General features: G+C 52.8%; 1 protein-coding gene across 8 annotated transcripts in view; it reads right to left on the minus strand.

Moving 5' to 3' along the window:
• The window catches only part of CFAP74 (cilia and flagella associated protein 74), a 66044-nt gene extending 50507 nt beyond the window's left edge, over window positions 1–15537 (minus strand). For 5 of the 8 annotated variants that reach the window (XM_045475309.1, XM_045475311.1, XM_045475307.1 and 2 more), the window contains exons 1-5: window positions 15437–15537; window positions 5858–5943; window positions 3395–3479; window positions 3137–3274; window positions 1534–1632 (exon numbers count right to left, since the gene is read on the minus strand). In XM_045475309.1, coding sequence (XP_045331265.1) covers window positions 1534–1632; window positions 3137–3274; window positions 3395–3479; window positions 5858–5924 — 389 coding nt within the window. In that variant the 5' untranslated portion in view covers window positions 5925–5943; window positions 15437–15537. Of the gene's footprint in view, window positions 1–1533; window positions 1633–3136; window positions 3275–3394; window positions 3480–5857; window positions 5944–15079; window positions 15414–15436 lie in introns of those variants that run through there. The other 3 variants (XM_045475308.1, XM_045475312.1, XM_045475314.1) reach the window with 3 other exon arrangements.
• Between the last annotated feature and the right edge of the window lie 51 nt (window positions 15538–15588).

Consider the following 15588-nt stretch of genomic DNA (forward strand, 5'->3'; position numbering starts at 1 on the left):
ACTGAGGCCTTCAGCTGGCCTCTTCATTTTCAAGAGAGAAATCTGTCTACACCGGCCAGCGGGGAAGGCCTTCAAGAAAAGCTGCCCCTGTGCCTACTTCTGGCTGCTTGGCCAGGCACAGAACCCGCCAGAGCACCTGCCCTGGCCACACCAGTGCCCACTTCCCTCCCGGGGTCAGGGAGCCGGATCCCCTGGTTCCAGCCTGTCCGAGTTGCGGGCCCATTCCGATCAGGGAAGGATCCTGCACACTCGCCCGACTGGAAGCAGTCAGGCGGCCGAAACGCCCCTGGGAGACTCTAGGTAGGGAGTCCACTCTGCACCCTCTTCTGTCCTGGGCTGTGGCTGGCTCAGTGCACCACCCAGGCACCCGACCGCTCAGGCATGTTCTGAGATCATCACAGATGATCACGGGGTGGCCAGTGGGGCTGTGTGGAAATAGCCTTGGGTGACAAAGACCTCAGGACCAGTGTGTGCATACCATGGATCAGGACCCCGCACGTGTACGGCTGGGGAGTGGGTTTCCAGCAGCTGGTGTGGCCCTCATTTCTCGACATCCAGCTTGCTGTGTCCCATGAATCAGGTGGATTTTAAAGTCCTACAAAAGAGCCTGTCTCTGCCTGCAGGGGGCTGGGCTGCAGGCCTCAGGATGCTGCTGCTGGGTGAGCTGTCTGGCACCTTGTCCTGTCTGTCCTGTGACCCCCAGGACTTCAGCCTCCAGCCGCCAGGAGGCCCCCTACACTCCTGGGGCCAGTGGGGCCTGGCGCTCGTCCCTTCCTGGCAGCAAGTGGGGCAGCTACATTCAGATTCTGGCTCAGAGCGCCAGGACCAACGTCCCACCGTGTCCCCGCTCAGCAGGGTGACCCCGGGCAGCTCACTTAGTGTCCCTGAGTCCCTCAAAGGGCTGCTGTGAGACCGATAGGGCCTGAAGTGCATGGACGCCACCTGGCTCACCTGTGGACACCAGCCCCGGGCGCGGGGAGCTCCAAGCAGATGTGTCCACGTGAGGTAGCCGCGCAGGCCTCTGACCCCCTGCCTGTCCTGTCCCCTCATCTGGGTAGTGGTACTACCTGGCTGGTCGATCGAGACAAAGCCAGTCCTGATGTTTCTTCCCCTAAGCTCATTGGTGTCCCTGCCCTGTCCCCACAGAGTGGCCTCTCTTTTTGGGCACTTCTAGGGCTTTGCACATCCTCACCCCAGAATGTTCCTTCCTAGTCACTGCAGGCAAGTTGTTTTTCTCACTCAGGTTCCAGCCTGGAGGCAACTCCTCAGGAAGCCTCCCTGGCCACCTGCCTCAAAGTGACCACCTCTCCTGACCTCACGGCCACCAGCTCTCTTGTCCTTGTAACCACCTGTCTCTTTCCGTATCGGGGTGCGTCCGTTCCCCACCCTGGAGGGTGGCCAGTCTGCTTCCTCGTGCACCTGAAGGCAGCAGGTGTCAGTATAGATGACGAGTCGGGTGACCGGACGCCTTCTGCTGCGGCACTGGGGGCCCCCGCCACCCGCCCCGCTCGGCGCCCGGGCCGCACGACCTACGTGTTGTTGGCCTCTCTCCCTGCAGCCACCTCGGCCTCCACGCTCGCCTGCTGCTTGGCGATGAGCTCTATCCTCTGGCGGCAAGCACGCAGCTCTCCTCTGCAGGGAAGTCAGAATCCGGATAAGCAGTTCTCTGGGATCGAGCCTCTCCTCACGCTCTCCCTCAGGAGCCTCGGACGGAAACCCATCTTCCTTCAGCTCCCCTAACCCAGGCCAGGGGCCGCGGTTATATGTCCCCCCTCGTCCAGGGCAGGGGTCGCGGTCATCGGCCCCCCTTCACCCAGGCCAGGGGCCGCGGTTATATGTCCCCCCTCGTCCAGGGCAGGGGTCGCGGTCATCGGGCCCCCCTCACCCAGGCCAGGGGCCGCGGTTATATGTCCCCCCTCACCCAGGCCAGGGGCCCCGGTCATCTGTCCCCCCTCACCCAGGCCAGGGGCCCCGGTCATCTGTCCCCCCTCGCCCAGGCCAGGGGCCGCGGCTATATGTCCCCCCTCGTCCAGGCCAGGGGCCCTGGTCATCTGTCCCCCCTCACCCAGGCCAGGGGCCGCGGCTATATGTCCCCCCTCGTCCAGGCCAGGGGCCCCGGTCATCTGTCCCCCCTCACCCAGGCCAGGGGCCCCGGTCATCTGTCCCCCTTGCCCAGGTTAGGAGCCGAGGTGACATCATCTTTCCAGGGATGTCTCTCACACAATCAAGCTGCCTGATCAGGGTCTTGTTTCCTGAAAGCCCTTCGGAGGGGCCACCTGTGTGACCTCAGCCCAAATGAGAGTTCACGGGAACTGGCACACGTGAACGTGGCCAGGCATGTAAGGGCACGGGGGAGAGGCCTGGGAGGGCCGCACACCCGGCACACAGCTGCAACACCTCGTCAGCGTTCTAGAACTCCCAGACCCGACAGGACAAGCGACCAATGTGTGGGCCTGGATCGAATCCGATTCAAAATTCTAGCTCCTGTGATGAGAACAGCAGAACCAAACCCAGAGCGCGGGCTCTAAGCCAGCCTGGAGGACACGCAGGGTTGCGCGGCCGGGAGACGCTCACTTCCTCAGGGGAGGAACCGTGCGGAGGTCCGGCGGAAGGAGGTTTTTACTTGCTCCGGGGACAAGTAGGCAGGAGTGATGCCTGCAGGCGGCTGTCACACAACTCAGCAGACAGAAATCACAGGCACACACACCCACAGGGAAAGAACCCACAGGCGAAGGTGGGCAGGGGCACGTGGGTCACAGCGGGGACCACGTGTTCTCCACTTTCCCGTATGACCTTCTCTGCGGGACGTCTGGGGAACACGCGCTACCAGTGTTAGCGCGGGTCAAGCCGGAGCGGACCCCGGGGCAGGACGCGCCGACCCGAGGCCCCAGCCCCACGCAGGCCACCAGCGAGGCCCGGGCCCCGCACGACCAACGGGGACACCCTCTGCACGCCTCACGTGACGGCCAGGAGAGCACGGGGAGATCCGTCCATCGAGGCCGGCCCCGAGGTCGCCAGGGTCGGAGGCCCGGCAGAGCCGAGCCAGCCGAAGCCTCAGGAGCACGGGTCGCCCCGCCCACGACGGCCGCCCCGCCCCCTGCTGGCCCCGCCCACCCGCCGCCGGCGCCGAGCCCACCTGGTTTTCTGAACCAGCAGCTCTTTCTCCTCCTGCAGCGTCTCCAGGCGGCCCAAGGTCCTCCGCAGGCCGCAAGCCTGGAACCCGGCTGGGGCGGCTGTTTTCTTCCCACTTGGGTCAGCGTCGGCGTTCCCCGGGCTGAAGGCGGAAGGACAGCGGCGGCCCTCGCGCGCTGTTCGCCCCCGCCCGGCTCCGCCTTTCCGCCGGGGGTGCCCAGGCTGGGGTGCGGGGAGCAAGGGGCCCGCCCTGAGTAGTTACCGGCGGCCTCCCGAGTCGGCACCCTTCTCAGCTGCCGGGGGAAGAAATTCAACCTGGAACTCTGGAGCCTCTGGTTCATCTCTTTCTAGAAACCCAGGCAAGAGAAGAAACACAAAGTAGATGCAGACGTTCGAGTCTGAAGCACTGGGACGAACCTAGACGCGCTCACCTCTGCAGGCGACGATGCTGATGGCCTTAGAGCAATGGTTGTCAAAGCGCGGCCCGGGGAACCCTGGTGGGAGGGCCCAGAACTCTCTCGGAGCGTCTTCAGTCAAAACTACCTTCCTAGTAGTACTGAAACATCATGTGTCCTTTCACTCTCATTTCACGAGTGTAGAATGGAGTTTCCCAAAGTCCACACGACGGCTCGTGTCACAACAGACTAACGCGCCCGAACGGGAATCCGGCTGTCTTCTGACGAACCAGACTCTTTTCGTTTCATACAACAGGTTCAGTTTTGCTACTTTCACTGAATACGTATAAAAAGTTTTTCAGCTTTAATTTTTAATACACTCGATATTAAAAAATGTAACTGACATAGGGGTGTCTGGGTGGCTCAGTCGTGCTTAAAGAATTTTAAGAGAACCCAGAGGTGGGAAGGGTCCTACTGGCCAAATTTAGAACAAATTGAGCAGCAGAATAAACAGGGCGGAGGGGCCCCTGGGTGGCCCAGTCGGTTAAGCATCCGACTTCAGCTCAAGCCATGATCTCACGGTTCATGGGTTCGAGCCCCACATCAGGCTCTGTGCTGGCAGCTCAGAGCCTGGAACCTGCTTCAGATTCTGTCTCCCTCTCTCTCTGCCCCTCCCCTGCTCATGCTCTGTCTCTCTCTCAAAAAGAAACAAACATTAAAAAGTTAAAAAAAAAATCGTAACCGACAGAAAAAACACTTTCTGGTTGCAACGATTTTTAAGAATGTAAAGGGGTTCTCTGACAAAAAAGTTTGAGAATTATTATCTTAGAGAATCACTGTAGACTTCGAGCCAAACATGGCCAATCGAACTTATGCAATTTCTCTCCACCCTTCATTAAATCTCAGTGAAAATGACTACAAAGGAATTGAACAAGGCGTCAGTGAAAATCACAAGGAGTACAGGAGGAAGAGAGTAGACAAAAAGCCTATACATTTGGGAAGATGGAAAGGTGGGGACGAATTTACTACCTCCCCCCATACCTCACCTCACAACTCCTCACCTCAGCTTGCCTCGCCACACCTCACCTCTTCTCACCTCCCCCCAACCTCACCTCATCAAACCTCTCACCACGCCATACCTCATCTAACCACGACACCGAACCACAACTTACCTCACCCTCACAACACCTCACCTCACAGTTCCTCACTCCACCTACCTAACCACCCCTCGACTCCCCACACCTCACGTCATCACGCCTCACGTCACCTCGCCTCACTGTACCATACCTCACCACACCCCATACTGCAATTCTTCACCTCACCTTACCTAACCATACTCACATCACACCTCACTTCTCCTTACAACACTTCGCCACAGCTCACCTCACCACACTTCACCTCAAAGCACCTCGCCTCTTCTCACCTCACCATACCTCACCTCACCTCATCAAACCTTACCTCACCAATCTCTTACCTCACCACCCCTCACCTCACCTCACTATACCTTACTTCACAACTCCTCACCCCACCTTACCTAGCCACACTCACCTCACTATATTTCACTCACCTCACCACACCGACCTCACAAACCTCACAACACACAAACCTCACCTCACCTCAGCTCACCTCATTGTACCTCCCCTCACCAAACCTCACCACACCTCACCTTACCGTACCTCACCTCACCTCAGCTCACCACACCTCACCTCACCTTACAACTCCTCAGCTCACCTCACCACACCTCACCTCATCTAACCACAACACCTAACCACACCTCACCTCACTTCACCTCACAACACCTTACCTCACCACACCTCAGCTCACCTCACCTCACAGTTCCTCACCCCACCTACCTAACCACACCTCACCTCACGCTTCACCTCACCTCACCACAGCTCAGAAACTGAGAAACGAGCCGCGCTGCAGTTAGATGGAGAACCAAGGAAACTAGTCCAGGTTTGATTGTCTTGCCTGGTGTCCAGCACTAGCCCAAATCAAGGCCTATCTTGGATTATCGGATTATTTTTAAATCTATAAACTTCCAGGGAAAGAAAACCAAAATAGGTCATAATCAAAGGGATAAAAATGGCATCCTATTTCTCAATAGAGACGCTGGAAACGAGAAAACTATAATCTGTCGCTTTCAAGAATCTCGGCCATAATTTATCTTTTTTTTTCAACTAAAGACAGAATGATATAAACTATGAGGAAAAAAAACAAGCCTAAAAGATATAGTCTTTCTAAGGAAAGGGAATTCAGGGAAACTATAAAGCCCATCATTTATCTTCATTGTTGCCAAAACACCTGTTATTTGTGAAGACTTTTATTACCGTCTTCCACAATCGGGACATTGTCCAAAAGCTCCTTCGTAGGGAACTGGTTAGCGTCTTCTTCCATCTTGGGAAGCAGAAATTAGCTACAAAAAAAATTGTAACAGGTATAGATGAATAGGATCATAGTTAAAAAACATAAATATTGGATTTCATACGAATTAACAATTTCTCTCGTAAAAAGACATTAAGAAAATGGATGAGGGGCACCTGGGTGGCTCAGTCAGTTTAGCACCCAACTCTTGGTTTTGGCTCCGGTTATGATCTCATGGTTCGTGGGCTCAAGCCCCACGATGGGCTCTGTGGTGACAGTGCAGAGCCTGCTAAGGATTCTCCCTCCTTCCCTCTCTCTCTGTCCCTCCCAGGCGCACGCTCCCTCCCTCCCTCTCTCTCTCAAAATAAATAAATAAACTTTTGTAAAAAAGAAGAAAAGGAAACGGACAAGCCCAGACTAGGAGAAAATATCTGCAGCAGAGAAATCTGACAACGGTCGTATATCCAGAACATATAAAGAGCCCCTAAGCATCAACAACATAAAGTCCAAACTCCGACTGAAAAGGGGCAGGAATTTTAGAACAGCCATGGCAAGAGGAGATACACAAATGGCCAACGGGCTTGTGACACTTCGCGCCGCAGCATCAGTCCCCGGGGAAACGTGAAGTAAGACCATCACGAGACACTGCTGCACACCTGTGAGAACGCCCCAAATCGAAAATACGAACACTGGCCCAGCACGTGACCCGGAAATCCTCCTCCAGGACGTGCCCGGGAGAAACCAGAACACCTCCCTCAAACAACCCGGCCCACGAGTGTTCACCCAGAGGGCCCCCAGCCGGAAAACAACCCAAGCGCCCGTCATCGTGAGCACGTGCTGCTGCTCGGGAACAAGAAGGAACCGAACGGATGCACACGAGCGTGTCTCAGGAGCCTCGCCGGAGGTGGAGGAAGCCACACACGGAAGAGAACCGGGCAACCCCAATTCAGGCAAAACTACCTGCCGGCGGCCGTGGATCTGGGGTCAAAGGCAAGGAGTGGGAGGGGCGCGAGGGGCACAGTGGGGTGGGGGATGTTCTGCATCATTTCTAGCGGTGGTTGCACACGTGATGATCAAACCTCATCCAAACGAACATTCGGGATGTGCGTGCTATATAGCACGTCGCGTGTTACGGGGCAGGTCAGAAGCAACCCTTAAGGAATTTCAGAACATCCCTCACGCTTTAGGTTATTTGAGGGACCTTAGGAGCCTGCCTGCCCAGAACTCCGTGTGGAATGTTGATATTATGTAGGAGATGCTACAATTGTAGATGAATTTGTCTTTCATGTTTCACTTTACAATTGCTTCGGAATAATTGACTGAAAAATATTTTCAAAGCCTAATAATTTTCCTGGATGAATCAATAATAAGTCAAGGCCAGTGATTCCTTTTAAAAAATGCTGCAAAGAAACAATCACGCATTACAGTTCTGAGAGGCAAAATTTCAAGGCATCTTGTCAAATGCCAACAATATTCCTCCCACTTGAGAAAACCTATTAACCCCCCCCCCCCATCTGTGAATGGCAGAGCTTTTAGAACATATTTACAAAGTGGCCGAGTCTGTTCTGCTCGCGCTCATGAACTCCATGTGTTCATCAACAGCGCAGCTCAATTGTCCCCCGGACGGATGGCAGCCTGATACGAGGTGGATCATCACACATACAGTTCCATTTAAGATGACATTAAACCACATACACTTCTTTTTTAAATTTTTTTTTTTACATTTTATTTATTTTTGATAGAGAGACACAGAGCACGAGTGGGGGAGGGGCAGAGAGAGACGGAGACACAGAGTCCGAAGCAGCTCCAGGCCCCGAGCCGTCAGCACAGAGCCCGATGCGGGGCTCGAACTCACAGACCGCAAGATCATGACCTGGGCCGAAGTCGGACGCTTAACTGACTGAGCCACCCAGGTGCCCCGACACTTCTTTTTTTTTTTTAATGTTTATTTATTTACTTTGAGAGAGAGAGAGAGAGAGAGAGAAAGAGGGAGGGAGGAAGAGAATGAATCCCAAGCAGGCTCCATGCTGTCGGCGCAGATCCCGACATGGGGCTCGATCTCACGAACCACGAGATCACGACCTGAGATGAAATCAAGAGTCACACGCTCAACAGACTGAGCCACCAGGTGCCGCTGAACCACATGCGCTTTGAATGTCCAGTGAAACAGGGCCGTTCCAGACAGGGAGCCTCTGATGCCTCTTAAATTCTCACTAAAACCACAGCAGAAGGATTCAGTTTTTTCAACACACGCATCTACAAGGACACGGCCAATGGGAGAATAAACAGTTTGAACAAAACAGAAGCCGGGAGTGTGAGGCGGTAGCAGCCCTGCGGGCAGAGGCACGGACCGACCTCCAGGGGAAAACTTGAGCCATAAAAACCCACGTGCGCCCCACTGCCCGTGGAAGGCCCCAGAACTCGGTGTCTATGGGGATGAAGTAGAATCGGAAACAGATTTGCTAAAACATGCGTAAGAAGTAGGTGGAACTTCCATTTCCATTTTAGGCATGTGGCTGTCCAGCGTGCCAGCCATCACACTAAAAATAACCACAAATGCCGCATAAAATTGTATGTTAATTGCCTTAAGAACCTTGAAGAATTGACTAGAAAGTAAGAAATCATCAGGTCAAAATCTACGTGAAGGCAAGATTGTAAATAGGTGAAAGGGCCAAGGTGTAACAACAACAACAAAAAAAAGGTCTCCTTTTAAATTGGATTAAAAGACTCATAGCAACAACCAAAAAAATCTAACTGTCCACTATTGGAGAGACATCTAAAACACAAGCTTACAGAAGCACTGAATTTTTTTTAATGTTTATTTATTTTGAGAAAGAGAGAGAGAGGGAAAGTGGCAGAGGGGCAGAGAGAGAGAGGGAGACACAGCATCCAAAGCAGGTTCCAGGCTTCGAGTTGTCAGCACAGAGCTCGATGCAGGGCTCAAACCCATGAACTGTGAGACCTTGACCTGACCCAAAGTCAGACGTTCAACCGACTGAGCCACCCCGGCGTCCCGAAGCGACAATTTTACATCCACGTGTGTTCACTAATGGAGTCACAGAGGAAACGGCACAGATCGACAGAACAAGGAAAAAGTCAAAATGCAGACTCTCATGGGAAAATTTCACACACCGCTCTCAGGAACTGATAACAAAAGCAGATAGCAGAAGTCATTAATGACACTCGACATCATTAACAAACTGAACGTGACAGACATACAGAGAGCATACCAGCGACAGAATTGTAAGTGCTCCCTGAAGGCACACACTGAATATTTACAAAAGCCATCTCCTGGGCCCGAAGCAGGTCTCAATAGATTTTAAGACACTAAAATGTACAAGGCTTTGTACAGCATAAGGAACATAGTTATACTGTGACAGCTTTGTGTGGTGACAGACGGTGACTACACTTGTCACGGTGGTGACTCTGCAATGTACAATATCAAATCACTACGGGGTGCACCTGAAACAAACACAGTATTAATATCGTATGCCAATTATTCCTCAATAAAAACAATCATAAAAAGCTTGTTCTCTGACCAAAAGTCACCAGCCCAAATCAGTAACAAATAGAGAAGTATTTCTGGAAAATAAGAAACATACTTCTAAATAACCCATGGGTCAAGGGAAAAAAACCACGCTGGAAACAGTAAAATACTTTGAGCTGAGTTACAAGGACAGTAGCTCCAATCAACCATAGCGCAGCTGACCCCACGCAGAGCAGACTCCTGAACTTCACACATATACGGCATTAGGAAAAGGCTAAAAGTTAATGCACGAAACATCCAGTTCGAGTGGCTACAGAAAGAACTGCGAGATGAACCCAAAGAAAGTGGAAGAAAGCAGACTGAAAATATTAACAATTCATGCAACAGAAACGAACGTACGTGATCGAGATGTTCCTGGAAACCAAGAGTTTGTATTTTTAAAAGACTAAAATTGATAAATATGTCAGGAAAACATTAAAAACTAAAGAAGTCACTAACAACTTTATGCCAGTAAATTTGAAAATGTAGACAACGGACAAATTATTAGAGAAATATTACTAATCAGAATTGTTTGACCAAAAAAACCTTCCAAAGTCCCACAAACATAAAAGAAACTCAATCAACAGTCAAATGCATTCCCAGGAAGAACACTCCAGGCTCAGAGGCTTCCCCATCCAGTTGTGGGAAACACGCCGGGCGCAGACCACTGGGTTCACACGCACCCCCTCCCGGAGGGACAGGCAGGTCCGGACTTCTCTCGTGGGGCTCACGCAGCCTTCGTCACCAGAGCCCGACACCGACAGTGGAGACCGGAGACGGGGAGCTCCTGTCGCTCAGAGCGCAGACACGAAAATGCAGAGAGAGGCATCGTTGGCCTGGATCCGCAGTGTCAACACGGCATAAAACTTCAGGACCACGGCGCATTTACTTAGCATCGGAAGTCAGCTTAATTCACCCCAGGAACAGACCGAAGGAAGAGAATTATATGATCAACTCGACAAGTGTGGGGAAAAAGTATTGATAAACTTCAACATGCCACTTACGCTTTAAAAAAAACTTGGCAATCTTACATTAGGAACAGTCCCCCTTCATGTAACAAAGACTACACGCTGCCGACAATGTACAGGAGGCATCACGCATCATCCTAGACGTTAAAAATGTTCTTTTAAGACGGAAAACGGGGGCGCCTGGGTGGCTCAGTTGGTTAAGTGTTCGACTTCGGCTCGGGTCGTGATCTCACAGTTCGTGGGTTCGAGCCTGCTTCGGATTCTCTCTGCCCCTCCCCCCCCTCAAAAGGTGAATAAAAAATTAAAAAAAGAAAAAGACGGAGAACAAAACAAGGGCTTCCCTGAGCTACTTCCTTCCACTGGCACTCCTGCCTCCCAGCTAGAACCTTTACGGGTAAAAGGACCAAAAAGGCATCCAGAAATGGCAATGTTTTCAGATAACATAGCCGTGTACATAGGAAATCCAAATGAGTATACAGACCTCCCTCATGAAAGTTATTGAGACGATGTCGTAATGTCGTTAGATATAAATGCAATAATAAAAACCAAACATATTCCCATTTATCAAAGATTTGGAAAAGATGCCATTTACAATTCCATCAAAAAATACGAACTGCGTAAGGACAAACACAACAAAAGGCGTGCAGAACCACTAAGGAGGAAATGACGGAGCCTCACCGGGTGACGGCAAAGGAGGCCTAAATAATAAATACACAGAACAGATGATCCTGACACTTCAACAAGTGGGTGTCATGGGGGAAAGGGGGATCGGGAGGCCTTTTTAAAAAATTTTTTTGTTTTTAATGTTTACTTATTTTTGAGAGAGAGAGAGAGAGAGAGAGAGAGAGAGAGAACATGAGCAGGGGAGGGGCAGAGAGAAAGGGAGACACAGAATCTGAAGCAGGCTCCAGACTCTGAGCTGTCAGCACAGAGCCTGATGTGGGGCTCAAACTCACAAACCGTGAGATCATGACCTGAGCCAAAGTCAGATGCTTAACCAACTGAGCCACCCAGGCACCCCACGGGAGGCCTTTTTAAGTGAAAAGGTCCGGAAGACAAAAGGCCACCTCCTGCGGTGTGGGGGTCCTGTTTGGAAGCACCTGTAAAAGACGTTTTTGAGATCATGTGGGAAAGTGAACACAAATTGGCATTAGATTTTATTAAGAAATTCACATTAATTTTGTTGGGGTTGATGATGATTTTGCAGTTATGCGAAAAGTGAGTCTTCAGCCGTTGGAGCTGTATTTACCGGCCCAAACCCACGAACCGTGAGATCGTGACCTGAGCCAAAGTCATATGCTCAACCGAGTGAGCCACCCAGGCTCCTCCAGGGTTTCTTACACAGGACACAAAGTCATGAGCCATGAGAGGAAAAGCTGGCAGGTGGTCACGTACATTTAAATTAAAAACTTTCATTCAGATGATGCCCTCGGGAGAGTGAGAAAAAAGTTACAAGCCAGAAGATAAATTCAACACATTATCCTAAAGGTCCTCCATCAAGACCACGCAAGGATTACCCGCAAATCAGTAAAGAAGGTGGCAGTCCGGGGGCAATGGCAGGACCCACACAGGCACTTAGCCATTGAGGACATTCAAATGGCCAGGAAGGGGGGCAGCCATGTGTCCAGTGTGACCGCGTGCCCCACTTCATGCCTGTTTTCCTGGCATGATTAAGCGTGTTTCCCTTTAACTCTGAGCCAAGTCGTGCTTTGGACGATAAACTATTTCTTGGTAATGAACAACAACAACAACAACAATTGTCCAACCTCATTTGTAATTAGGGAAACGAAAATTAAAGTCACAATCTCCTATCGTTACGTGGTCATCACACTTGGTAAGACATCACAAGCCCGACAGTGGCAGGTGCGTGAGTGAAGCAGCGGGAACGTTCACTCGGCCATGGCGGGAGCATGGGAGCGAGAGCGGGGACAATGACTTCCAGAGAGTCAGGCGTCACCCGGTAGAGTGAAGGAGCGCGCGCCTCCGTGCGGCTCTCCCGCCGCTGCTGCAACAACTTCCCGCAAACCCAGTGACTTCACAGATTTACTGCCTTACGATCCTGACGTCGGATTCTGAAATGAGTCTCACTGGGTGAAAATCAAGGTGTGGGCAGGACAGCGTTCCCTTCTGGACGCTCTAGGGAGGATTTTTGTTTCCAGAGGTCACGCACACTCCTGGGCCCACTGGACCGCCTTCAAAGCCAGCAGCGTCAGTGTGGTCTTTCTCCTGGGGCCCCCTGACTCTCTCTCTCCTGCCTCCCTGTCCCACTTCTGAGGACCCTGTGTCTGCACTGGGCACATGTGGATAATCCAGGACAATCTCCCCATCTCCAGACACCTGGGTAACAACCTCAGTTCCCCTGCCGCGTCATCTAACATACTCCCAAATTCCAAGGATTAGGTCATGGATCTCTTTGGGCACCATTCCGCGCCCCCCTACTCTCTGACTCAGCGGTTCCTCTCCTAGGTGTGTGCCCTACGGAAAGTCTCAGCCGTTATGCTCGTGTCCCGGAGCTGTCACAGCATAAGCGTGGCACACCGGGCGTCTCAGGACAACGGAAGTGTATTCTCTCACACTTCCGGAGGCCAGGAATCTGACATCAAGGTGCCGGCAGGGCCTTGTTCCCTCTGAAGCACTACAGCAGGGTCTGTCCCAGGCCTCCCTCCCAGGTTCCGAGAGTTCCTGGCCTGTGGCAGGGCAACTCCAACCTCCGTGTGATGCTCTGAGTGCACATCTACGTTCAAATACCTCTTTTTTTTTTTTTTTTTAATGTTTATTTATTTTGGAAGGAGAGAGAAACAGAGCATGAGCGGGGGAGGGGCGGAGATAGAGGGAGACACAGAATCTGGCAGCACAGAGCCCGACGCGGGGCTCAAACTCATGAACCTCAAGATCATGACCCGAGCCCAAGTCAGACGCTCAACCTACTGAGCCACCCAGGCACCCCTTAAATACCTCCTTTGTATAAAGACGCCTGACATATGGGATCAGGGGCGCACTCTCCTCCAGTGTGACCTCGTCTTACTGAATTCCATCCCCAGTGACCCTATTCCCAAATGAGGTCACATTCTGAGATGCCAGGGGTTAGAGCTTCAACCTATGATTTTTTTTTTCCCCTGAAGAAACACAATTCAATTCATCACAGACTTAAACAACAGGAGACACAACACGACCTCAGAGAGCAGCAGCAACTCTGGGAACAAAGCCCCATGGCCACCAACAGCAGAAAACACCGACGGCGTGATCCGGCCCACAGAGTGCTGGATGGTAACGAGGAAGGAGCTGGCGCCGTGTCACAGAGCGGGTGCGCCTCTAACGACTGATCTAACGACTGAGGGGAAGATGGTGCACAGCGCACACCCTTCTTCCCTCTGGAAGCTTCCGGACTAGGTTCCCCAGGAGGGGCAGGCAAAGCGGGACCCGGGTGGCCCAGAGCTGGCTGTCAGGGCCTGAGTAGGAGGAAGGCAGCGCTGAGAAGGGCATCAGAGCCCAAGCAGGGTGGAGGGGGAGCCCGCGGTGAGCCGCCCAGCTCAAGCCTGGGAAGGGTGACGCGGCCACTAGCCTCAAAGTATCTCCCAACAGAATACGCGTTCATTACAGAGGGAAAAAGGTAACTTCCCAGTGGAGACATTGGCAGACGCCACTTTAATTAAGTGATCAAGGCAAACATCATCTGTAATGTGACAAATGGGCCACCATGAGCCACCCGACAGGATGGAATGGGATGAAGAAAGTTGTGCATAAGTTCTGTGACTTTCCTGCCAAGGATGCATAATGCGAATCTAATCTTGAGGAAACATCAGACAACCCAAATGGAAGAGCTTTCTACAAAGTCACTGCCTGCAGCCATCAAAGGTGTCAGGGTCATGGGGGCCAAAGAAAGGCTGGGGAATGCTGTGGACCGAAAGACACCGAAGAAACGCTAAGTCGCTATGATGACCGAGTGCTGTGCGACGTCCCAGACTGAGTCCTTTTGCTTTTGTGACTTTACGGGATCAACTGTCAAAATGTGCTTGACTGGGCTGAGGACCAGCAGTAGTGACACATCCATGTGACTCTCTTGACCTTGATGGTCACGTGGACCATGGGTCATGCCCGAGAGGGCCCTTGCAGGTAGGAAATACTCAAAAGTACGGTGGTGGTGATAAAGCTTCATGCAAGCTACTCGTTCTCAAATGCTTCAGGAAAAGGAAGATTGTTGGTGCTCAACTTGCAACTTTTATGCAACTTGGGGTTGTTTCAAAATTGAAAAAATATACACCGTATCATTCCATTTATATGAAGTTTAACAACATGTGGAATTTAATTACATTGCTTAGGAATGCACACATAGGTGGGACACCTAGAGAAAAGCAAGGGAGTTAGACTCACAAACCAGCTCATGGTCCTGGGGGGAGGTCTGCCAGGCAGGAGAGGGGTGGGTTGACTTGTGCGGTGCTAACACGCTTTTATTTCTGGACTTGGGGGGTCGCCACCGATGTTCACTTTAAAACCAATGTGTACGCTGTGCGCATGAATTTCCGCACGGCTTACCCGCAGAAAGTGAGTGCGGGAGTCTTCTGAGCTGCTGCAGACCAGACTGGGGCCTGCTCACGTGCTCGGCGCCCAGGCCCCACCTGCCCCCTCACTTGCTCGGCACCTGCTCCTCATCTGTCCCTCACCTAATAAGTGCCCAGTCCCCACCTGCTCCTCACCTGCTCAGTGCCCAGTCCTTGCACACGTTCAAGGAAGGCTCGCTCAAGCCAAAACTGCGAGCGGATAAACGAGTATCCGCTGGTGGACGACGTCGGAGCGGAGGCCCTCCCGCTTCCCAGACCCGGTTATCCTTTGCAGAACCGAGTCGGGAGGCCCTGGGGACTCCGCAGGGCGCCCTCCCACCCCGCCCGAGGTCCGCTCACCGCCGCGGCGGAGGCGCGGCGACCACACGCGGCGGGCGCGCACCGCCGGGCGCAGGGCCCCCGAGACCCGCCGCAGCAGGCGCCGGCCCGGCAGGACTTGGGCGGCGAGGGCGCTGGGCCGCGTCCAAGGGGCTACGCGGCGGACGGACCCACCTCTCTGCCGACCGGAGCGGGTCGGCACGGCGCGCACCGCGGCTCCTCCGAAGCTCCGCGTCGGCTGCGTCGGCGGCGGGCGGCTCCATGGCAACGGGCGGCCCCACGCGGCGGGGGAGCTCGCGCGCCGCACGCAACCCCCGTTCTCGCGA

The sequence above is a fragment of the Leopardus geoffroyi genome, chromosome C1, assembly GCF_018350155.1.
Source record: "Leopardus geoffroyi isolate Oge1 chromosome C1, O.geoffroyi_Oge1_pat1.0, whole genome shotgun sequence".
Lineage (NCBI taxonomy): Eukaryota > Metazoa > Chordata > Mammalia > Carnivora > Felidae > Leopardus > Leopardus geoffroyi.